At 44.3% G+C, this 23,851-nt stretch overlaps 2 protein-coding genes across 9 annotated transcripts in view; one reads left to right on the forward strand and one right to left on the reverse strand.

The window, feature by feature from the left end:
• The window catches only part of LOC309337037 (uncharacterized protein), a 30,575-nt gene extending 16,402 nt beyond the window's left edge, over positions 1 to 14,173 (forward strand). Inside the window, exons 2-7 of one of the 3 annotated variants that reach the window (XM_081853680.1) lie at positions 900 to 991; positions 2,185 to 2,328; positions 5,020 to 5,074; positions 6,186 to 6,252; positions 10,594 to 10,656; positions 14,035 to 14,173. In XM_081853680.1, coding sequence (XP_081709806.1) covers positions 2,264 to 2,328; positions 5,020 to 5,074; positions 6,186 to 6,252; positions 10,594 to 10,656; positions 14,035 to 14,141 — 357 coding nt within the window. In that variant the 5' untranslated portion in view covers positions 900 to 991; positions 2,185 to 2,263 and the 3' untranslated portion in view covers positions 14,142 to 14,173. Of the gene's footprint in view, positions 1 to 731; positions 862 to 899; positions 992 to 2,184; positions 2,329 to 3,457; positions 5,075 to 6,185; positions 6,253 to 10,593; positions 10,657 to 12,687; positions 13,201 to 14,034 lie in introns of those variants that run through there. The other 2 variants (XM_081853679.1, XR_014154095.1) reach the window with 2 other exon arrangements.
• The window catches only part of CFAP65 (cilia and flagella associated protein 65), a 42,247-nt gene continuing 25,072 nt past the window's right edge, over positions 6,677 to 23,851 (reverse strand). For all 6 annotated transcript variants that reach the window (XM_081852454.1, XM_081852456.1, XM_081852452.1 and 3 more), the window contains 11 exons: positions 22,601 to 22,792; positions 21,057 to 21,215; positions 19,172 to 19,315; positions 18,864 to 18,980; positions 17,808 to 17,945; positions 15,966 to 16,028; positions 14,094 to 14,308; positions 13,207 to 13,365; positions 11,713 to 12,003; positions 9,731 to 9,868; positions 6,677 to 7,813 (listed from right to left, as the gene is read on the reverse strand). In XM_081852454.1, coding sequence (XP_081708580.1) covers positions 7,687 to 7,813; positions 9,731 to 9,868; positions 11,713 to 12,003; positions 13,207 to 13,365; positions 14,094 to 14,308; positions 15,966 to 16,028; positions 17,808 to 17,945; positions 18,864 to 18,980; positions 19,172 to 19,315; positions 21,057 to 21,215; positions 22,601 to 22,792 — 1,743 coding nt within the window. In that variant the 3' untranslated portion in view covers positions 6,677 to 7,686. The remainder of the gene's footprint in view (positions 7,814 to 9,730; positions 9,869 to 11,712; positions 12,004 to 13,206; positions 13,366 to 14,093; positions 14,309 to 15,965; positions 16,029 to 17,807; positions 17,946 to 18,863; positions 18,981 to 19,171; positions 19,316 to 21,056; positions 21,216 to 22,600; positions 22,793 to 23,851) is intronic.

Consider the following 23,851-nt stretch of genomic DNA (forward strand, 5'->3'; position numbering starts at 1 on the left):
ATTCAATATAAGACCTCTGCATAAAACTATATGTCACGGTCTATTATAAATCCCTGATTTTCAAATGATAGACAGAAAGGTGATCATTTACTTCAGAGCTTTCTAAACATTCCATGTTGGAGACATGCATCATTTTGTGACACAGTAACTCAGTTTTACTTGCAAACCGGAGGTTAAACTACCTTATAAGAGCATTTGCATGACACTACTACACACTGCAGCTGACACACTAACGTGTTGCACCACACAGTTTGGAAAGCTCTGCTTTACTTTGTTACAGTGGAACTACTGGGGCGGAAGGCAGTGAGCCCAAACAGTAGGTGGAACAAGAGACAATGGTAAGCAGAGCCAACTAATTCTTGTTTTGTCCCCTTCTTTCTCCCTGCTGAGTTCTTCAAGGACAACACGGGCAGTCAGTGTCACCCTCTGGAATGGTTCTAAGTAAAAAGATAGGCAGGTGGGACTAACAGAGGACAGGGCCTTATTTTCCGAAAGGACCAGCCAGCATCCACTGCATTGTATTTTGTTGGAACTGTCATGAACAATACAGGACATTCTAATGGCCTTAAAAGCATTTTCCTTTCCCCAAACAATTTACCTGTTTTTTTGTTATATACCAGGTGATGTGCCATGTTCTCAAAAGTTTATTAAAGCAGCCCAGGCATTCTCCAGTATGATGTTCCATTTTGTCTTACTGATGTTCTTCCCCATTCCACCACCCCCACTTATAGCAAGGATGCCATAGAATGACACCCTGTCCTAGCCAACAAAAGTGGACCCTTACGCACCAGTTGCCTGAAGGAAAGCAACAACATCATCATCATCATCATCGTAAGCCTGCAAAGAACAGCCTGCCAACAGGTGATCTATCCACTGCTTTTGTTCTTTCTCTTTTTCAGACCAACAATGGAGAGATACAGCAGGTGTTAAATGTTTAACAGGTCTGAGGATCACACCTGGCCCAAAGAACCCCCCCCCCAAAGGCTGTCAGGTGGAAAATGCACAACTGTTGTACCCCCTGCTTGTACCTGGTGGTGCTGGAAAGAGCTGCTCCTGGTGAAATTTGCCTCTCAAATATGTCTTTGTGCCTGAGTTTTCATCTTAGATAGAAATGTGCAGTAGCTGTACTGTACATACAGAATGATATCCAAGATGGCAATGTCCTCATAAGACATGGATATCATCATTGATTTTTAGCATTCTGACCTTGGACAAAGTTTTGGCAAGACATTTTGTGGTAAAATGAAATAGGTGTGTGTTGTCCATCTAATGTCAAAATTCACCAGGTTGTCTTGTCCCATTCATTGTTAAAAGCAAGACTATGAATTGAAATAAATATTATTTTGAAGTTTGTTTTTTAAAAAATGAAGATAACTCTTTTATATATAACACGTATGTATTGATGTGGATATCATTTTAAAACATGTCACTTGCATCAAGAATGACAGTGGGATAGCACCAGTTATAATTCAGATCAGAATCCACACACAGTATAATTTAGGAAGCAGGACATTAATCAGTGACCCTAACTGGTTAAATGATGCTACTATGTGTTAGAAAACAGAAGGTCCCTGGCTGGGCAGCAACTTGACCAAGAAGGATCTGGGCTTCATGCATGTTCAGTCACTTAGTGTGGAATTATCTTTTTAAAGGGCCAACATTCTTCATGATGCTTTCTGCCAGTTAACTTTGTGCATCTGTTCGAATGGGTCCTGTAGCAAGAACTATAGCCCTACTGATTATAAATGTTTGTTACTTTAAACCAGTGATGGCCAAACAGCTGTTTTGGGACTACAATTCCCATCATCCCTGACCACTGGTCCTGTTAGCTAGGGATGATGGGAGTTGTAGTCCCAAAACAGCTGGAGGGCCAAGTTTGGCCATCACTGCTTTAAACAAAAGAGGGGGGTTCCAGTGTAGAGGGGGAAAGATGGGTTTTGAATCTGGGGAACCAGCAAGGCACCAGGGAATAGGGATAGTCATTTTCCATTGAAATCAGGAATGAGGATCTAACCCTTTAAAATTCATTACAATTGCTTGGGGGGTTGATTGTCATAAGTGATGTCATAGGCACATGTGCCCATGACAATTACACAAGACCACACTTCAATTAATAAAAAAATATTGCTTATAGAGTGAGGGTAGGAGATTTGCCAGCAACAAAACCGGTTTTCCCTGTTGCAGAGCCTCAGTGTGAAGGAAGGACAACCGTGTTCCACAGTCAAAACGCTCCAGGGTGGGGTGATTTGCCAAAAAAACCTGGATGTCTGTACACACCCCTTTAACAAGAGGACCAACGATGGACAAAAGGCTACTCTTTGAGAAACAGTATGTATGGGGGGGAAGGATATTCAATTGTGCAAAGGGTCTGGGCTTCTGGTGGGCATAACCACTGATGGAAAACCAAGCAGGAATGTGCACTATGTGAAAGCAACAGTTAAAATGAACTAAATGTTACTGTAAATTTTAGGAAGTGTATGAAAACAGTGGAAGATTTTTGGCTAAACACCTCACCTCATATGTTAGATACATTCAAAATTGTTGCATGAAGTTATGAAAGATGCTCCATATATGTTGGTTAATCTTTTTCTTTCTCAACACACTCCCACATTTTGTGAATTATGATCCTACAAAAGCTGCAACATTTTTTTTGCAAGCTGGAATCCAGATAGCACAATATAAACTGGAGACTGAAATTATGCAGGTCACAATCCAGCCCTGCATCTGAGATAGATGCAAAATCCATCTTCTTTTGGAGCTATGAAGAGATTTCACACCCTTTTATATAGCAATTCACAGGATATTAGACCATAATCTTCCAAAATTTCTTTACATTGTTAGTCTTTTAATAGTAGAAGAGAGTAGAAAACAAAAGCAAATAGGGGTTTGTCTTCGTATCAGTGCATGTTCCTGTTACAGATAGGTAGCCGTGTTGGTCTGCCATAGTCAAAACAAAACAAATTCCTTCCAGTAGCACCTTAAAGACCAACTAAGTCAGTAGGAGAACACTTCAATCTCCCAGGACATTCTATACAAGATCTCAAAGTAGCTGTTTTACTACAAAGGAATTTCAGAAATAGACTGGAAAGAGAAGCTGCTGAATTACAACTTATCACCAAACTTAAAACCATGGAGAAACCTGGTCTGAACAAAGACCTTGGATTCTTATCTCATTATACATGACAAAGCCATTTTTCACCTTTTCACCCCTTGCTTTTTCCTGTAAGACCTATTGCAGTCGTTAAGAGTCGTCAACAGGCTCATCACAGCTATCTGCCAATCACCCATTCCCACCACCCTTCTGAATAATACCCCTCCCCACCTTCTCACTATATAGAAGGGTCTGGAAACTTCTGTTTCATTGTATCTGAAGAAGTGTGCATGCACACGAAAGCTCATACCAAGAACTGACTTAGTTGGTCTTTAAGGTGCTACTGGAAGGAATTTGTTTTGCATGTTCCTGTCATTGTTCCCCATTACATAAATTTTGTACAAGACAAAGCAGAATGGAACTAACAATTAGACTGTGAATCCTAAAACATTAAATTTTTATCATGGTGTTTTATCTCTTCTACATAATACATATTTAAAACCTCATCCTCATAATCTTGATTTTTTAACCATATATCCAGAATCAATTTATCAGGGGGTAATTTGTGTATTGATAAACCTTTACACATTTAGGCTATGATCCTGAGAGCAAGTTCCACTGAACTCAGAGGGACTTACTTCTGAGTAGACATGCATTGGATTGCTCTGTTTACAGGCCTGTGGTAATAATAATAATAACAATAATTTATACCCCGCCCATCTGGCTGAGTTTCCCCAGCCACTCTGGACGGCTCCCAATCAAGTGTTAAAAACAGTACAGCATTAAATATTAAAAACTTCCCTAAACAGGGCTGCCTTCAGATGTTTTTTAAAGATAGGATAACTGCTTATTTCCTTCACATCTGAAGGAAGGGCGTTCCACAGGGTGGGCGCCACTACCGAGAAGACCCTCTGTCTGGTTCCCTGTAACCTCACATCTCTCAATGTGGGAACCGCCAGAAGGCCCTCGGTGCTGGATCTCAGTGTCTGGGCTGGACGTTGGGGGTGGAGACGCTCCTTCAGGTATACAGGACCAAGGCCGTTTAGGGCTTTAAAGGTCAGCACCAACACTTTGAATTGTGCTCGGAAACGTATGAAACATGGTTCATACCAATGAGTAAGTTGTTTCCCCTCTCAGTACATTTGAACAGAAGTATTTTTATAATTCTGTGTTTTTGTATCTCCAGTCACAATTATTTCAACAATGAAGAGCCACTGACAATATATAATGCTCTTTAGAATAGAGAATCAAAAATGAATGAAGCTTGGGTCTCTAGGGGATACTAAAGGGCAAATGAGAACTAAAAGCAGTGTTGCAGTGGGTGGGGAGATAATAGACAAACTAAGAAAGGTGTGTTTTCCCGGAGGGGGGGAGGAGTGAATAAGGTAGGATAGTTAGCCAAGGCTGGGAGTCAGATTGCCTACAGTGATTGCATCATGGCTTGTGGGGTTGCCAGCTGACCAAATACAAACACATTCAACCTGGCCTGCTCTTGTGCTTTTTAACTGTTGCTTGATGTGTGATGTGTAGAAGCAGCTTGTCAAGGTAGAAAGGCAATCATTTTCACAACCAACATCTGTTCAAACTTATGTTAAAGGCACAGGAGCAAAGGTTGGTGTCTAGCTAATACCCTTTCCCCCCAGATTGGGCGAGGGTTTTTTCCTCCCCGAGAAACTATTTCATGGCAAACAGCAATTCCAGGAAGCTAGATTGCTGGCAAGGCACCAGATCCTGGCTGCATAAAGCACTTATTTGTTTCTTATTCAGCATTATGCTGCTACAATAGAACAGCACTTTGTGGTTCAAACATGAGTTGGTTTATTTTTGTGATCCTGCAAGGGAGTAAGCAAGACAGTCACAGGGCTAAACTTGACTGCCAAGTAGATGTTAATTACATGACTACAATTAATGTACACTTTTCTTTTCAGTTATGTACATCAGCCAGGAAGAAGCTTGACCATGGGACCATGTGGGGAGAGAGGGGTGAGTTTAACTCTTCAGCTTCCTTGCTGCTGACCCAGGCTTAAAAACAAAAGAGAGAGAGAGAGAGGTTTCTACACTTGAAATGCAAATAGCAGCTTCAGAAAGGCATTTTTGGGACCAGTAATGTGGCAGGAAGGCAAAGTGTTAAACTACTCTCCACATCTCGCAGGATCCTCAGACTGTGACTGCTATTTACATAAGGAGGGGGAAGTGCACAGTAATTGCATTCACACAATTATTGTCATGTTCGTTTGGCCCTGAAGCTCCTAAGCTTGGAGGCTCCATGCTCAGCTTCCTTTTGAGGGCCTAGCATGGTGCTGCTTGCCATCACATAATGAAGCTATGGCATAGCTTGGCTCTGGGGCTCTCTCTTGGGTTTAGTTAGTCTCCCTCTCAAGGCAGCTAGCTAAAACAGCTCACAGAAAAGAGAAGCAATGTGCAGGCTAAAGAAGTGCAGAAGAGCAGAGGTGCTTTACTAATAACAGCGAGGCCTCGAGCAGCCAGCCTCCCCAATAATTTAATCACATCAGACCATATTCCAGTTCACGTATACGCAACCCATGGCTGCTCTCCATGCAGTGCACCAACCCCTGCCCACCTTTCCCACCAAGCTTCAGCCATCACCTGCGTAATGGGGAAGATACTGCTGTTCCCAGGCTGCTAAGCAGCATAGACACGGCCGTTTTGGCTGCATCCTCTCTAAGTGTTTCCAATCCAGCCACAATAGATAGCTGCCCCTGTGCTTTCTTTGTCTTGAGATTCTTTCTAGGCTGTCTCCATTTGACACCTAAATACTACCAAGTGGCTAATAGAGCTGTTGCCCTGGTTTGCAGATAGGTAATGAAACTCAGGGAAAAAGAGCAGCCAAATTAAAGCCAATTCAGACTTTCTGAAATAAATTAGCTGCAGTACAAATACTTTGTTTTTTAAAAGGCTTATGGGTTCAGGTGTTAAGTCCCCCTTCTAAGTCTGTGATGGTGAGAGTTGAAGATATTGCTGAAGTAGCTACTTGAGTACTGACAGTGTGGAGGGAACAAAAGTGTTTATTGTTGAACTAAACTGCTGTTTGAATAAAGCCACTGTTTTCAGTACTCTTCTCATGCTGTTTTAGTCACAGGAGCCTCTGCTCCAGAAACAGAAGCACAATATTTGGTTGCATGGAATTTGTCATCCTGAAGGTATGTCTGTCCATCAAGCCCTGTCATGTTTCATTTAATTTTTTTGCTCTCACCAACCTTGCAGAAACCTTTGCATGTGTGACCCATATCTTCCTCCTAAAATTGCATGTTTGGAAATTGAGGGAGGGGTTGCTTTTCTCAATAAATTCTGGATTTAGACCACCTCACATACCCCAATGATTGGGGCCAGGTGTCCTTGAGAGGAGATGGTGAAATAAGTTAAAATCTTTGCTAAAAATGAACAAAGCAGCTCTGGCAAATGGATGGGTTAGGCACAATGGCAATTCAGCATTGTCAAAAAAAGGGGGGGGGGAATGTTGATCAAGGATGATAGTCATGACATTAACCTAAAGAGATAAGGCAAGACTACTGTCCACAGAAATGTTTATAATTCTATATTGAGGTAAATTTTGCACACAAGACATTGCAGTGAATGGTGTACCTGTTGGTTTATTGTCAGTCTGCTGGCTGGTTGCTGCATAACAGAGAACACAGGATCATGCTACCTCTCACACTTCAAATTCTTTGTTCCAGTTTTCATAGATGCTTATGTGTGTTGAGGTTATGCTAACAATTTTGTCTTACAATTAGAACACATTTTGGATAGATACCTCTGCAAATTCAAAAACAGGACACTCAAAAGAGATCTTTGAAAGATGCAAATCAAGCTGCTAGGAGAGTATATTTGGTGATGTTTAGAAACTGCAACACACTGCTGTTACAGAACTTCACAGCTCAGTGGCCCAAGCCCGACAATGTATAGCATTCTGAAAATGTTTGTGTGGTGATCTAGCCTTTAAAAAAAACACCTTCGAGGTTTGTAGACCTCTAGCTCCTGGAAACTAAAAAGGAATGACAGAATGAAGAGTCTCTCCATAAACAGCCTGTTTTTAAACAGCTGCATGCTAAGGCTCAGGCCACCCCAGTTGGCTTTCCGTCAAGTTTGTATTATTTTAATCTTGGTTCCTAGTGTTCAGAAAGGCTTTGTGGCTTGCATATCTGGTTGCCAGATTTCATTATGTAGGAATCGTAGCAGCAAGGAAAAGTGCACCCTGTGCTGTCCTCTGCGGAGGCTGGAGCGCTGACAAACTAGACTGCACTGCCCCTTGGTGGAGGGAAAGTTGAACACTTACAATACAAGAGGCTTGCCAAGATGAAAACAAAGTCATCTTAATTTGAAAAAATAATCTCTCTCACACATGGCACAAGTGAAACCACTTCTGCTTTGGTGCAAACCAGAGTTGTATTTTGAAGGCTGCATGATAAAGATCCCGTGCTGTTATTGAATAGGGTAGGGTCACATAGGTTTCTTTGCAAGTCACTTCTCCTTTGACCCACCTCCAAGAAAGCAGCTTTCCAGTGGCACCATGGCTCCTACAGGGACTAGCCAGATGCAAATACTGGACTTGTGTGATACCAGAGTTCTTCAAGCCCCTAGGGGGGCAAGATGATGTGCCGCTGCCCTTCAGAGTCCTTGTTCTCTCTGGAGGCACAGGTCAGTGGTGCTGTGGTGGGGTGGAGCAGAGACGGTTTGTGCATTGGAGCAATGGGACTGATAGTTCTGAAATAAAAAGCTCCATTTCAGTTTTTACAACTTCATAATACTAAACAAAGTATTCTAAAGCGCCAGGTCCAGTTTCTGACTTTAAAAAAGCATGGCTGGGCATGTTCTTTGCTAGAGACCTTGGGAAGATACCACCTAACAGGATCCCAATGGCACACTTCTCATACCTTCTTGCTTGATTTCCTTGTGTAGCAGCAGGTACCATGAGAACCTTCTATTCTAACTGATGCACACCTCTCCAGGCTTAACCTTAGTGGATTCCTTACTGCTTTTACCTCTTACCAGTCTCCTCTGGCCAGCAGCGGAGTGTATGCTGGAAGTGCCAGGGAAGCTGCTGCCCACTCTCCTGCCCTCCGCCACCAGGTCATGCCTGTTACTGCAGCCAGGCGTAAAGCCAGGTGTAAACCAAGGAGGGTGCATGGCAGCATTGCCACCAACATTTCTGCTTTCTGCTGCCGGGTCAGAAGTACCGTATTTTTCGCACCATAGGACGCACCGGACAATAGGACGCACCTTGTTTTAGAGGGGGGAGAACAAGAAAAAAAAATCTCCCCCTCTCTGCCCAGCGCCCCTTCAGCGAAGCGGCAGGAGGCGCTGCGCAGAGAGGGGGAGAATTTCCCCCCTCTTGTTTTCCCGCTCTAAAACAAGGTGCTGTTTAAGGTGCGTTCAGGCAGCTACCTTGGAAGCCTGGAGAGTGAGAGGGGTCGGTGTGCACCGACCCCTCTCGCTCTCCAGGCTTCAGGTTCCTTTCGACCTGCTCTTTGGGGCTGGCGGGGGGAAGCCCACCACCAGCCCCAAAGAGCAGGTCAGGGAGCAGCGGAAAGGCGCAGCGGAGAAGCTGCTGCCATAGTCGCGCGTCACCTCTCCAGCTGGGAGAGGGTCGCGGGGCTATGGCTTCTTTAGCCCTGCACGCGCTCTCCCAGCTGGAGATGTAGCGCGTGGCTAAAGAGGATCCTGCTATAGCTGCACGTCACCTCTCCAGCCGGGAGAGGGTCATGGGGCTATGGCTCCTGCAGGGCTCCCCACGCTGCGGATGTCTGCCCAGCGCGAGGGGCGCTCTGCTTCAGGGCGCATCTCGCGCCGGGCGGCAGGCTGCTATCCGCAGCGTGGGGAGCCCTGCGGGGAACTCCCGCAGGGCTGCCTAGGCTGCGGGTGTGTTCCCGAAGCGCCAGGCGCTCTGATTTCAGCGCACCCGGCGCTCCGGGAAGCAGGCTGCTATCCTCTATAGGGGCTCCTTCCATAGCCGCGCCACCTCTCCAGCCGGGAGAGGGTAGTGGGGCTATGGCGTCTTCGCTCCATAGGATGCACACACATTTCCCCTTCATTTTTGAAGGTGAAAAAGTGCATCCTATAGAGCGAAAAATACGGTAACCCACCAGCAGAGCTGCTGCCGCTGGGCATAAGGAGTGCCACAGTCAAGGAGGGTGGGTGGCAGTGCTACTGCCCACTCACTTGGCTCTCCTCCCCTGGACAAGCACCACAGCCAAGGAAGGAGCCTACTGTGGGGTCATCTGTTTGCGCAGACCCCTCTCGAAATTGCACCTGAGGCCACAGCACTCACCACACTACACCTCTTCCTCCCCCAGACCTTCTTTCCCTTTATTCACCATCTCCTTTAGCTTCAACCATATACCCATTTCCCTCATCTTTTGTGCTTCCATTCTGTGGCCATTGAGCAGGCCAATCACACCACAAGGTGAGACAATCAAAAAAGGAAACCAATAGCATACAAAAGAAAAGAGGGACGAACATTCCAACCACAAGGACATAAATGACCCTCTGCTACTAAGCTTTCATAGTTACTAAATAGGCATCAACCAAGTTCTTCTATCCTTTTGTTCTAGGCTCATACAAAAATGAAATAATTTATTATTATTATTAATTATTATTATTATTCCATACCCCGTTACTCACTTTTGGGAGAAAACAGTAGGGAGTGCAATGATTCTGGGTCGTGCTGTCAGCACTACCTCCCCACGACTGGCCTCCACCAGAACGTTTCTGATGGTGTTTTCCAGCACCATCTCAGTCAGATTTGAAAATGCTGGCAACCTTTAGAGAAAAGAGCATTTCAGTTCTCCCTCTCCAGGGAAGTTGGTGTTTCCAAGCATGCTTACAGAATGGTGCTACAGCATAGGGCCCACCCTACTCGCTACCTTTTTAATAGCATAGCTGACTAGTTGGCAAAGTTCTAACAAACCAAAGGCACACTGGCCTGAATGAAAAAACGGTAAACCAGTTGTATTGAAAGGGTATATTCACAGGCAGGACAGATGAATAGATGAGTCCATATATAGAACTGAATGTCTATGATGGGACTCAAAGTACCAGCACACACACACCAGGCTAGTAAATGTAAGAGAGGTTCTAGGCTGAAGCTTAGGCACAGATTCATTGCTTCTCTCTAATACAATGGAATCCTTCTCAACTTCAGAGTAGTAGGATCATCACTGTGATGGATTGTATTTACTTTTTCTCTTAGATGTCCACAGAAGTCAGGGGTTGCTCACTTCTATGGGCAAAATAAAAGCAACAGTCCTGTCAGGGAAGGGAGTAAATTTTGTCCCTTGCTCAAGTATGTGCCTGACTGCAGTCTCATTTCTTTCTCCCATAGGAATGTATTTTTCCCTCCAGTATATAAAGGGAATATACTGGAGTGGAGGGGAAAAACCATCCCTCCATCTCAGATACTGATGGGCTCAACATCAGGGATGAGGCCAAGTTTTGCACTACATCTTCAATGTCTCCAATTATAGCTGCTTTGCTTTCTCCCACAGACATGAATGGCTGCTTTTGGCTTTTGTGGAGGAAGAGAAATGCATCCCATGATATAGCAACAGGTACTTTGATAGTGCAGAATATAACCTAAAATGTGTTGCTTAGCAATATTTTGAAATTTGGAATATTGTGGCAAGAGTTAGCATTTTAAGGACATAGGTGAGCCGCAGGGACATGGAATGAGTGACATTCTTTTAAATATTTTTTAAGTCAGGACACTAGATCAAAATCATTGTTGAATCCTGCCCATTGTTCTGTGCATCTTTCACATTACGTAAGTGTCAGAGCTGCCCCTTGGTCCCAGCTCACAGAGGACCAACGCCAGGCTGTCGTTATGTACAAAAGTCTTTATTGAAGTTTGGTTTCCATTTCAAAGCCGCAGCGTGCAACTCTACGTCTTAACCCCTAGACCGGCGAAGCTCCAGCTGAGTCTCCTCCCCTTCCACACCAGTTTAAGACTCTAGCCGTGCTCCACCTCTTCCTAAGTTCCTTCCTCCTCTGGGCCCTCCTGCCCGCTGGGGTTTCATCCTTTCTGGACTCTTCTGACGCTGACCCCCCTGATTCTTCCTCCTCCTTCCGGCGGGCTTTAGGACCTGGTTCCCTATCCGGGCTACCTGCTGTGCTGCTCGCCTGTACATTTGAACTTGGCGCGCGCGCCCAGCCGGCAACCTTCCTCTTGACTGTTCCCCCGCTCTCCGATGGAGGCGTGGTCAATCCTGACTCATCTCCTCTCGCTGGTGGTGAATACGCTGGTCCCGATACCTGGGACTCCTCCCCCCCACTGCGCTCTGGTGGGGAAGCTGGTCCTGATTTCCAACTGCTGCTCTGGGAGTCCCCGCTGGCCCCTTGCTTCTGGGGTGTCCCCCTTGGGGCCCCCCTTGCCCTGGCCACCGGCGCCCCCTTCTGTGAATCTTCCGATTCGCTGGAGAGGCTCATGGAATCTCTCGGGCTACTGTCTTCTTCTCCTACGCTGCCCTCGGATTGCTCCCCCTCCCCCTCGCTCTCCATCTCCTCCCCTCCCTGCGCTCCTGCTGCGTCCCTGACAGTAAGTATTGTCACCAGAGTATAGCTATTTTGCTGAGAACCCCTACTTAGATATGCCCCTCAATTTGGCTCACCTGATAATGGTTTCTTTCTGCTCCCGGAATTGTTCCTTCCGAATAATGACACTTAGACTCTCTTGAGCGTCTGAAGTTTCTGTAGGAGATCTCTCTTGTACTCCTCCAGCATCTTCATCTTCTGCTCTACACTTAGGGCTAAACTCTGGGGAAGTTGGTGTTGTAGAGGTACCACCTGGGCTGTGCTTTTGTTTGGCTGACTCCTCACTCCAGAACTGGCAGAAGTAGGGTGTGGGCTCTGCTAGGCTTCTGATCACTGCTTCCTGGAACTGTCTTTCCTCCAGCAGCCCCCTAGAATGTCAGGAGAGGATTCACTTTGGAATGAAAGACAGAGCTGGCTGCCTTTGTCACACTGTTGCCCTCTGCCCCCAAACCCTGGGAATATGAAAAGCCAGCGTCCCCTTGAGACTATCCAGGTATACATCCGAAGGGATATGTGTAGGAAAAAGGTATTGGAAGTCTTCCCTGAATATAGGTTCCCCCACATCACACTAAATTAGTAAAATTGGCTGCAGTGAGATGTCATGGTGAATTATCAGCAAGAAAGCAGAGCAAAAGATGCAAAAGCTCAAAAGATTGCCACTCCCCTTATGAACTGACCCTGCCCTGTGATCATCATTTGAGGCCCTTCTTCATGTGCCTCCTTCACAAGAGGTCTGGAGGGTGGCAACACAAGAATGGGCCTTTTCTGTGGTGGCTCCCCATTTGTGGAATGCTCTCCTTAGCGAGGTGCGCCTGGTCCCTTCACCTTTTTCGCACCAGGCAAAAACATTTCTCTCCAACCAGGCGCTTGGCTGGTTAACATTTGATGGCTTTTTAAATGTGTTTGTGGGAGGGAGGTTATTGGTTTGACTTTGTTTTATGTATTTTTGTGTTGTGAACCACCCTAAGATCTTAGGGTGATTATTATTATTTAATTTGTATACTGCCCTTCACCCAATGTCCACAATTGATTAAATCTTCCCTTTCCTGCAGGAATTTGAACTAATTTACCTCCATGTTACTTAGTCACTACAATGAAGTGGACTTGGACCAGGACGACCTGACTTTCAAATCTCCGTTCAGTCATGAGGTTCACTCCGTGCCTTGGATAATGCCAAGTCTCAGCCTAATCCACGCAAGAGCATAGGAATCTGCCTTATCCAGAGCCCATGTGGCTCATTATTGACTGACTTGCAACAGCTCTCCAGAGTTGCAGACAGGAGTCTTTCCTCAGCCCTTCCGGGAGATGCCATGAATTGAACTTGGGACCTTTTGCATGCCAAGCATGTACCCTGCCACACCCATTCCCTATGGCCTTTCCCCACCTCATAGGATTACTGTGAGGACACAGTGTAATAACTCCTGTACACTATTGCTGACCACATTGGAGGAAAAGAAGGCAAATGTGACAAATGCAAACGCCTAGCCTTGCAATTCTATGCATCTGAGCAGACTGTTATGAAAGCATATTCTGCCTTTGAACAGCAGGATTCTGGTTGAGGAGCCACCCACTTGATCACTGTCGACAGCATGTCTGTCACTAGCTGTGCCTCCTGTTCCGTGCAGCTTGCTAACGCCATCAAACTTGGAGATCCGCTCTTGCTCCTGCTCCTGCTTCTGCTCCTGCTCCTGCTCAGCGTATTCCTTCTGATTGTCGTCTTCTTAAGTTGGCTGGAAAGAGGACAACAAGGAGAATTAAAGTGCCTTGTCAAATGATACGAGAATGCCATGAACCACAGGGTCTCTAGAAACAAGCCAAGATTTTTGTCCTCTGGCTCAGTTTGTTAAATTTCCCCACAATCCACAGCAGTGGATTGGAAGGAATCAGACTCACACACTGCTTTTCTCAATTCCAACATACAAATGTTAAGAAAAACAACATGTAAAGCAGCTTTCGTAAGAGTGAGATTTACGTAAGATTCACAATTTCCTTATGCATTGGGTTGTATTCAACTACGTCCTACCTAGAGTAGATGGTGTAGAGCAGTTGAAATTAATATGCTGGTCATGTTGTAAAGCAAGCTTCCCCTGAACTGAACTTATGATTTTATTATTTTAACTGTTTTTAATTGTTATGTTTTTAAATTATTTGTGTTACTGTATATTTTAATAAAGGAAGTTTTAGTGTACTCTTAATTATGGATTGATTTTATACTTGTAAACCACTTAGAAGCCATCATAGCATATCAGTATTACAGTATATAAATTATTAATAATAATGTCCATTAACTTCACCAGGTCTACTCTGAGTAAGACCAGTATTGAATACCACCCATTGCTTTTTGAAGAAACCGTTTTGGATGCCAGTAACAAACAGCATCTCATTTATTTGTCTTGTAGGAGAATATACAGAGAACCAACATCTCCCCTGGGGACCTGGGGACAGGGGAAGGCCTTACCGGAAAAGGAAGTGCTGGGGCAGGTCATTAGGGAAGTTGACCAGGTAGTCATCAGTTGAGTGTGACCTGGCTGTGACCCCCAAGTGCATGAGGAAGGGCTTGGGGGGCTCCGGTTTCACCCACAACCTGCTGGCATCTTTGTTCCTCGTGAGCTTCCTCTGGCTGCGGCTGGCAGGAGGGTTAGGCACATGGATGTTCCTAATGGGTGGAAGAGTCTGTTGGGGTAGATTTTAAAAGGCACTCTTTAATGAGTGGGTTGGAGCCCTCCAAAGCCAACCACCACTATGTATTTTGTGTTCCCATTTTGTATTTGTATGTTGTAAACCACCCTGTCTTTTTGGATGAAGGGTGGTATACAGATTAAATAACCACCACCACCAGAACAAATTGCTTAAAAGAGGGGTAGGGGTTTCTTTCTGTTTTATACACAGTTCCAATTTTCAGCCTTCATCTTGGTTCTCCCATGAATTAGGCTGTGCATAGACCTCTCTCTCAAACACAAATGTGTGGAGAAAAGAATGGACTATATATAAAAAAATACAGTAATTACTCAGAACCTTCACCACATCATTCTTAGGGGCTCATTACTGGACTAAGAAGTACCCTCAAGCTAAGAACCTGCTCCTTCAGCAGAATTGTGATTCCCGTCCAAGCACCACTTAACTTTTATATATATATATATATATATATATATATATATATATATATATATATATATATTCTGAATTTTTTTCTGTGCTGCTATATCACAAAATATCAAAGTAGTATATACTGCTCAAACATAAAACATCATTTAAAGATGAAATTAAAAATTCAAGAATACAGATAATCAGTAAGGCTAATCAAAATTAAACGGCTCCAAAGGTCTGTTGGCGCAAGTAGTCTTCAAGAGGCCTCCGAAAGTCAAAAGCAAGGATGCTTGCAAAATCACTGCTGAAACACAGTTCCACAGCATGGGACAGGCAACTTCTCTGGACAGAAGAACCACCCCAACAGTGAAGAAGCTGGATTGAGCTTCAGTTTATTGACCCTTATCCAGCCCATTACCAAAGTCAGGCACTGGTTTACCATGCAAAGAAACAGAACTATGTGTCCTCAGCATATTGATGACAACACACTCCAAAACACCAGATGACTCTTCTCGGTAGTTGCTGTGCCCAGGAAGCCTGCTTGCCACATTGTGGTTAGACTATATGACTATTCCTTTCTTAAGGAAGATTGATTCTGTAGGCTGGAAGCTGAAGCTGTTTTTGCACAGCACTGATTGGCTGGTAGTGGTAACTTTTGATCCCAGAGCAGCTTTGCAAATTAAACCACCACAGCCCCCCCCAAAACAATACATTTTTTTAAAAAAATGCAAAGAGATTTTGGATCACATCAACATTTAAGTGGTAGTTCAGTAAACATTTTCAAAAGGCAGGCAGCTCACCTAAACCACTGGGGAGCAGGGAGTAATGGGACACAACTACAAAATCAGTATTTAAAATGGACTATGCAGTGTAGTGGAAAGGCAGACAGAAATCTGACACATACATCAAAGTGGTGGGGACTAGCTCTTGTTTTTGGATAATCCGTATGCCCCCAAAATGCATTTTTCCTGATCATCATACTGGATTGCTACCCACCCTGCAGCAAAGCATTTTCAAATAATACAGAAAAGCTGTACAGTCAAAACAGACCCAACAAATGCTTTGATAGCAACACACAATTATTCTGTGTGCGTGGGCACTTCCATTCTGCCACCAAAATGCCAAATTCTTAATCAAGCATCCTAGCTCTGAAATAAGAGCCCCGTTGGTTCACTGCCCTATCCGTCACCCTCAGAAATCTCAACATATTCCACTTCAGAGAAGGTAACAGTCAACTTATTACCTTGTATTTCCGGATCACTGGATGTGTGGCAGAAAGCTTTGCTGACGCCAAGTTTGAAGCCCCCTATACAAAGGGAAGAAAATCATAGTAAACGTAACCATGATGCTGTTACACAATGACATAAAGTAAGGTACTCAATGGTGCAAAGTAAAGTATATGCAAATGTTTATAACAAAGCCCTGGCAATTTTGTTTGTTACTGTAAAAGAGCCAAAGGAAGGTGCAGTTTTGAGCAGAGGGGAGCAACAGTCAATGGAGCAGGGGCTTAACCCTTTCTGTACCAGCCATTTCCCCCCTCAAACTGCTTTGCTCCATGTGAGGTTCTAGATGGTTAATCTGGAAGAACATAGGGGGAAATCCTTCCTTCCTTCCTTCCTTCCTTCCTTCCTTCCTTCCTTCCTTCCTTCCCTAATTTAATAATAGCCTGCAATTTGCAAACAGAATGAAAATTCAGAGTTAAAAACAGCAATCACAACAATGTGTGTAAGAGATTTCGAGGAAATTGCCTACAGAGAAAAGGTTCAAAACTCTTTTCTCCCTTGCTCCTCTTCTGCTCACAACAGCAGCCTCCTGAGACACCTCTGCATTTTTGCAAATGCATATAGCTGTGCTTCACAACATGCCTTTTCATATAACATGTACAAGTACACTAGTCAGGGAGCTGTAATTGGCTGCAGCTGCCTGCTGAGTGCATCCTAACAAAAAATCCAAGTTTGCCTTCATGTAACTTGTGAAATGACCTTGAATTTCTGTGCTGAATGGCAGGAATTTAGTAAACTTCTGTGAAAATCTGCCAACTCGTGACATGGTTTGCATAAAACTGCAGAACAGTTATGGAACTGGTTCCCCTCTCTCTTTCTGTTCTCTTAATGTGCTCCATCTAAAAGGCACCTCCAGAATGTCAGTATTTTGAGGGAGGGAATCAAGTGCATAGCAGAATGTTAGGTTTGTGTCATTAAAGTGGATGAAAGCAACACATCCACTTAAAAAACCCCCAGACTTTTTGTCATTTGTAATGTGATGGGGAAATGTGTTGTAAAGTGGGATGGACAAGCGCCTAACAGGAGCACGTATAAACACCCTGCAAGGAAATAAGGATGAATGCTCAACAAACAGGTGGTCTGGAGGGGCCCTAAACACTCTGGCTTTATTTTCAACATGCAAATTAGCATATGCAGCTAGATGAGGACAGGTGCCAATGCAGGAATCCTGACAAGTGTTATCATCAGAAGAGGAAATTTGCAGAGCATTGTATCTGACACGAATGCAAAGAAGATGAGTTTTTATGAGTGTGAAGCAGGCAGATCTAATGCACAGGGACAATTCACCTGTAATTTCTCCTGTGCAAGTTTCACTGAAATGAACAGTTGTTAATTAGGTTTGTGCAGGAGAACTTCCTGGAGGCTTGTGTCCTGGGTTAATTAATTTGAGGAAGATGCCGCTTGGATTTTCCACCTCAAGTGCTGCAATGTCTTGAGCTTGCCCCACAGAAAGCAGCTCAGTTGCTAACAGGTTCTTAATATCACTTTTGTCTCCCCCCGATTTACATTTGGAAACTGTATGTGGGAAAGCAACCAGAAGATGGCTGAAAATACATATTTGTAAAGTCTGAACACTCACATAGCTTTCTCAATTGTGGGACTCAAGTCTCATTTGTGCCTGTCCAGTCCACAACTACAAAGATGCATATCTTCACTTAAGTCACTTTTTGCTCTACATGTGCTTGCAAAACACCAATAGAATCATGTGATACAGGTGTCACTTTGAACAGAAAACCCATCCAAAGAAGCTGTACTGTTCTTTTTTCAGTGCTAAAATCTCCCTCTCTGGAAGGCCAGCTTACCACTGGAAACTGTTTTAGGTTCTTCTGTGTATCCAGGTCTTTCTCTGTGATGGTGAACTCCACAGCCTGGCGTGCCTTCTCAGCTTCCCATTCTTGCAGCTCTTTCTCATACTGATCAAGTGGGTGCTGGGTAAAAATCTACAGGGGACAAACCTATGATTAACTCAGCATTCTGCAAGTTTGCACTCCTGCTACTTCAGTACTCTGAGATGATGAAAAACTTGCTCTGCCTATAGACATATTGTCTTCTAAGTATGAATTTCTAGCAAAACTCTTTCTTTTCTGACCTTATACACCAAATGTGTGGAAACAATAACTTGTCCAACCAATCAAAGCAAAGAGTTAACCAGGATCTCAAAAACCTCCCACCAATATCTCAGTAAGATTTAGAATTCTTAGTTAACACACAATCAAAGAGGGAACAAGGTGGTTGCAGAGCGGCAACTACAAGTGTTTGGACCAAGGACGAATCTCAACTTCAGCACCCTGAGAAATTATGAGGGGGGAAATTGAGCCATGCCGGCTCAACAGCATCCTCGTTTGTTGTATGTATTTGTCACCTCATACAATAAGTTTCTAGGTGATGTGCAACAGTGGTACTATAGGAGTAGGTAATGTACAGTGGTGCCCCGCAAGATGAACGCCTCGCAAGACGGAAAACCCGCTAGACGAAAGGGTTTTCCATTTTGGAGGCGCTTCGCAAAACGAATTATGGGCTTGCTTCGCAAGACGAAAATGTCTTGCGAGTTCCTGCGGGGGTTTTTCCCTCCCCCCCCTTTTCCTAAGCCCTAAGCCGCTTATCAGCTGATCCGCTGATAAGCCGCTTATCAGCTGATCCGCTAAAAGCCGCTAAACCGCTAATAGCGCTAATCCGCTGTCAATGGGCTTGCTTCGCAAGACGAAAAAACCGCTATACGAAGAGTCTCACGGAACGGATTAATTTTGTCTTGCGAGGCACCACTGTAATTGGAGTCGAGTATATTTCAGTAATCTAGCAACATCCTTGGGTTTTGGTGTTCAAAGAAGTGATGATCTAAAGTACACACTAATCCTCACCTCACATATCAAATCTATGTTGTAGAAGCATGGAATTTCACCAGCATACAGTGTGAGAACAAATGAGACGCTCTCCCCAGCCTGCACAACTCCAGTCTCTGGAATAATGTCCATTACCTTGAAACAAAGAAAGTGGTTGTCAGAAGCATTAGCAGTGCATATTGCATCCCCACCAGAACTTTTTCAGGGCTATGGCTTCTAACCATTAGGACAGGAGGGTATGTGGCTTTCAGTACTCCAGCATCACAGTGGGAGAGGCCACAACACTGCCAAAGGGGACCAAGAGCAATCAGACAGATGAAGCTCACCACCATGGAATTGGAAGTCCCAGTGTGCCAAGAAAAAACAATGGCCTCATTCTCGGAGGCATTGTTGAGAAAAAAGAGTCGGCTGCATTTACTGTAGACTGGGATGTTGCCAAAACAAATCCGGGGATGAGATAAGTACACCGTCTGCAAAGAGAATAAACAGAGGGTGATCCCCTATCCTAACAAGATGGGATCTCTTGTCTCCCCCTTCCCTTCCCTTCCCCACCCACCCCTCCCCGTGAAAGGAAGCTAGAACAGTGCTACCAGTGACAGACATTTAAGCAGCACTATATGCATGAAACATGTCTAAAAAAAATACAGATTAATGGTAGCAGCCTGTTTCACAAAACTCTCTCAGCTACAGATGTGATCCAATTGCAACAATGCTTTCCTAGTAGGAGGCATCCGTATGGGAGGATTGTGAAAAGACTCCTAGTGTAGCTGAAGCAAAGGGTTAACCGGGATCTCAAAAACCTCCCACCAACATCTCAGTAAGATTTAGAATTCTTAGTTAACACACAAATATAGGTCAAAACCCCAGTACTTCAAGGGGACAACATTCTGTGCTCATCCAGTTCTCCCCCCTCTCCCAGTTCTTTTCTACCCAAAGGGGAAGGAGAAAGTCATGGTCGTAGCAAGACATGCCACCTCTGCCCCACTTCCTGCTTTGACCAAAAAGAGATGGCTCTACTCATCCATCACCACCACTGCATCCATGATGAATATATTTTCAGAGAAAGCTTAAGCCTCACTGGAGAAAGAGCATGTGAGCCTTCAAATAATGTTTCAGGTGTCACATGCAGAACCTCCCTACTGTTGAATATATAACGGATCATACTATATAGTCACATTAGACTGACTTCGCCTGTTTCAACGTTGGTAAAAGGCTCTACATGGTAAGGCCTCTGCACCATAGTTATAAAATTTATAAGCAGCAATTGTGGAGATTGGTTGGGCAGCATGCTATATCCCTGCATCAGCGCTGCACCCTGTTGCAGCTGCTGGCTCTGGCATTTGAACTCTATCATGCAATCCCATGCAATCCCAATCAACCCCTGTGGCTTCCATTTACAAATGTTGCAGCAGTGGCATGAATCTTTCAATAATACTGAATTGTTTGGTTTGGTTTTTGCAGTAATCACACCACACTTGCAAAATCTGAAGCTGGCCATAGAATTCTACCAAAGGAGCATCATGTGTCATCCCAGAGATGACTGAACAAGCAGCATTCAATTCTCAAAAAGCAATGATTCATTTGCAAGTTACTTTCTTGCAATGGTCAACAATCTGGGTTTTGCAAAGCCTAGCGCTACTCATCCTTACTTGTGGGCATCTCATAGTTGATCAAGGAGGCTAACATTTTAAAACAAAGCAAATCAAACAGCACCAGAAAATTAATAAGAAATCGCAAACAAAATAGGCCACAGAAGTGGAAATAAAATAGCATTACTGAGGCTCTTGTAATCTGAATGCATGTTGGCAAGACAACAGCGCAGGGCAAATTGAACAGATGGTTTATCCAGTAAACAACTGCTGGTTCATATCACAACATAAAGAAGTTCTTCAAAACATGAAAACCCAGAAACATCTGCAGTATGATAGGAGACTACTATTACATGCCTGGTTCTTGAAGAAAAAACAACACTGATTTTGTGGTTCATGGACCACAAGTTGCATAGGCCTGGTTTAAATTAACCAATTGCACAAAGATAGCCATTGCTGTTTGGGTGAGAGGAGGATCACACAACACATTACTCAAGAGGAAACAGGACTACACAGAGAAGTATAGCTCTTGCAGTGCCAAGGGCTCATACAATTTGAAATCTCTGTTCTACGCCCTTCAACGTTCTTCCATGCTAGAACCACACCATCCTTTGATACTTACCAGGCCAGGCACTGTTAATTTGGCAGAACCTGGTGTTGTCGCAGCACAAACCACTTTGTCAAATTGTGCTGATTCACCCATAACGTGTGGATCGAAGCCTATGCCTTGGAAGGTAATGAGAGCAGAGTCCCCTTCAAGGATGTGGATAGGTACCTCTACCTAGCCAGAAAAACGAAACACAAAGCTGCGACTGGAAGGGCTCTGGTTTTACTCTGGTGTTCAATAAGAGTCAAAAACAGCTTTGTTGGAGTACAGCAGCTATCTTGCGAGTTAAATCAGGGAAAGGATGTTCATGTCAGAGCCCAAGGGAGTTAGCAAAGCAAGGAGAGACAGAAGCAAAATAGGCCTGTTACCTTTTGCTGGGAAATGTTCAAATCAGATTTCAGTCGGTAGTTCAAATTTAAAAACAGAGCTCATAAGGCTCACAATCTCTGTCCTAGGAAGGCAAGTGTGCTTTTTACATGCTCAATGATACTCTTTTCTATTATTTTACACATGCCAAAGATGACCGCTGAAACAGATTCTGGATTGAATTCTGCAAATGAAGCCCTGGTTGCGCATGGTTCAGAGCCATTTTAATCAATTTTAGTGTTTTTGATAAGCCACTGTGCACATGAACCAAGAGTTTCTCCCCACTTTTAGGGCTTTCCTGCACCATTGTGGCCTTGGGTAATGACTGCCCAGTTGTTTCTCATTTGTTAATCTCCATGTATCTTTCTGCAAGGTTGTGTTTCTTTGCAGCTATGTTTTTCCAGCAGTCACGATGCAGTCTTTTGTATCTAATGAAAATATGACAATAATTTTCACGGGTAGTGTGCTTGTCACTGCTGTAATTGTATAGGACGTCGTTGTGTGGATTTTACGTCCACTCACTAGATTTTGCCTGAGGCATAACCAGTGGTGTATAGCCCAGCTCTTCCTTCCCGTACTCCCCAATTTGTACATTTTTAAAAGGGTTTGTTGTATAATTCTCCAGTGGCAATTAAGGATATCAGAAACCGAAACAGGAGCAGAAATTGCCACAATTCCCATGTTCGCCCAAGGTAAGGAATGAAAGTCAAGGAGGTGAATACAAATGGCCCGGCGAGTGTTGGTTCCTCCGACACCAGGAGGGGGCGCTGGTGTGTGGGCACCTGCTTCATGCCTCCTCCACCCACACCCGGGGCCATGGCCCTTCTGGCAGCCCTGATTAAAAGTGTGTTGGGAAGCATATCCTGCAAAGGCTAAAATGCACCTGGAGCTTGTTTTGGCTGACTGTGCATAAAAAGCTCTCAGATAAAAAGGTGTTGGTCACATATCAAGTTTGCATTCTTAGGAATTCACACTGTAATGCAGCTTTGGGGCAGCAATGGGGGCTGAAAGTTGGAAGGACCAAGTAGCAGCTGCCTTAGCAGGAGTTATGCAGCAATGAACAATATGGGAATGTATTAGAACTCTTGTGAATAAGGGCAGTCAAAGAAGAAAGTTCTAATCAGCTAGGTAGGAATGCTATGAGACACAAACTCCCAAAGGAAAGTGCTTGTTCTTAAAGGTGCCAGCCTCACCGAGTACATTTTGGCTTCCAATGGTGAAAAGATCCATTCCGTGTGTGCTGTCAAGCCTGGACCAATCTCTCCTCTTGGATTCAGGCAGACAAACACCCCATGCTGGTAATTCTCTTCCTGTACTTTCATCAGAGCATCCACTTGGATTTCATACACTGCAGTTGTGGCACCTCCATTGTACAGTTCATAGATCTGCAAGAAGAGAGGGGAAAGACTGGTCAGCACTGGCTTTCAAGATGCTCACATGGTCTGGTGTGGCTTCTTCTGGGTCTTCTACTATATAGTCCCTATTAGAGGGTTACCTAAACCTGGCAGCTACAATCTTAAATGTTATTCCTTAGCAGAATTCCAAAGTTCTATATCAATCTGTGACAGCTAACCAGCCAGTGGTATTTTCTCAGAATGCTTGGAACAGTTCCGGAAACGATATGAGAGAAGGATTCTCTTTGAGGTATTTTATTTACACCATTCTCTGCTATGTGGCAAATAAAATGGACTAGATGAAATCAGGATGAAGAAGGTTCTCCCACAATATGTATGCAAGAGACTGGATCAATCAATGTGCGATAAATGAACATGTAATGCCACTTTTTCCTAATGTGAACTGTTGCGTGCAGTCTAACTGCTGGGCACAAAGAAAAATTAAATGCAGGAACAGAGGGGGAGGGTTTATAGAGAAGCATCAAAAGGGAAAAAGTGGAGTCCTGAATCCTTGTGTTAAGTGATTCTCCCATGCAAATGCTCCTCCAGCAGTTCTCCACCCCCTGTCAGACATTCCAGTCTCTGGGCTCATCCACACTTCCACTTCTCCTAGGCCTAGAAAGCATGGGTCCAAGCGGTTTTCAGCTTGTCTTGTGCCTGTCAGACCCGGAGGGTCTGAGCGGTTTTCTGTTTGCCCCGCTACTGTCTGCAGGAAATCCCCCTTCTTAGCGCTGAATCGGAGCAAACATCAATACACAGAAAACCCGACGGACGTTTGCTCTGATTCAGTGCTAAATAGCAGGTTTTCCAGGAGAAAGCAGTGGGACAAGCAGAACTCTGGATGAACCCTCTGCAGGAAATGATTTAAAATGGCATGGAGTAGCTGCTGAAAAGGACAACTGGTGACCAGTCCTCCCTGCAAATGTCCCTATGCCTGCATTGGCCTTAAAAAAGCACTAGAAAACCCATGCTCACTCTATAGTTTGTTACATCACTCTCACCCAAAGCATGATGTTTCTTCTGCCACCTATCACCCTGTTACTTTTTTTT

Source organism: Podarcis erhardii, assembly GCF_964252035.2.
Source record: "Podarcis erhardii genome assembly, chromosome: 1".
NCBI lineage: Eukaryota > Metazoa > Chordata > Lepidosauria > Squamata > Lacertidae > Podarcis > Podarcis erhardii.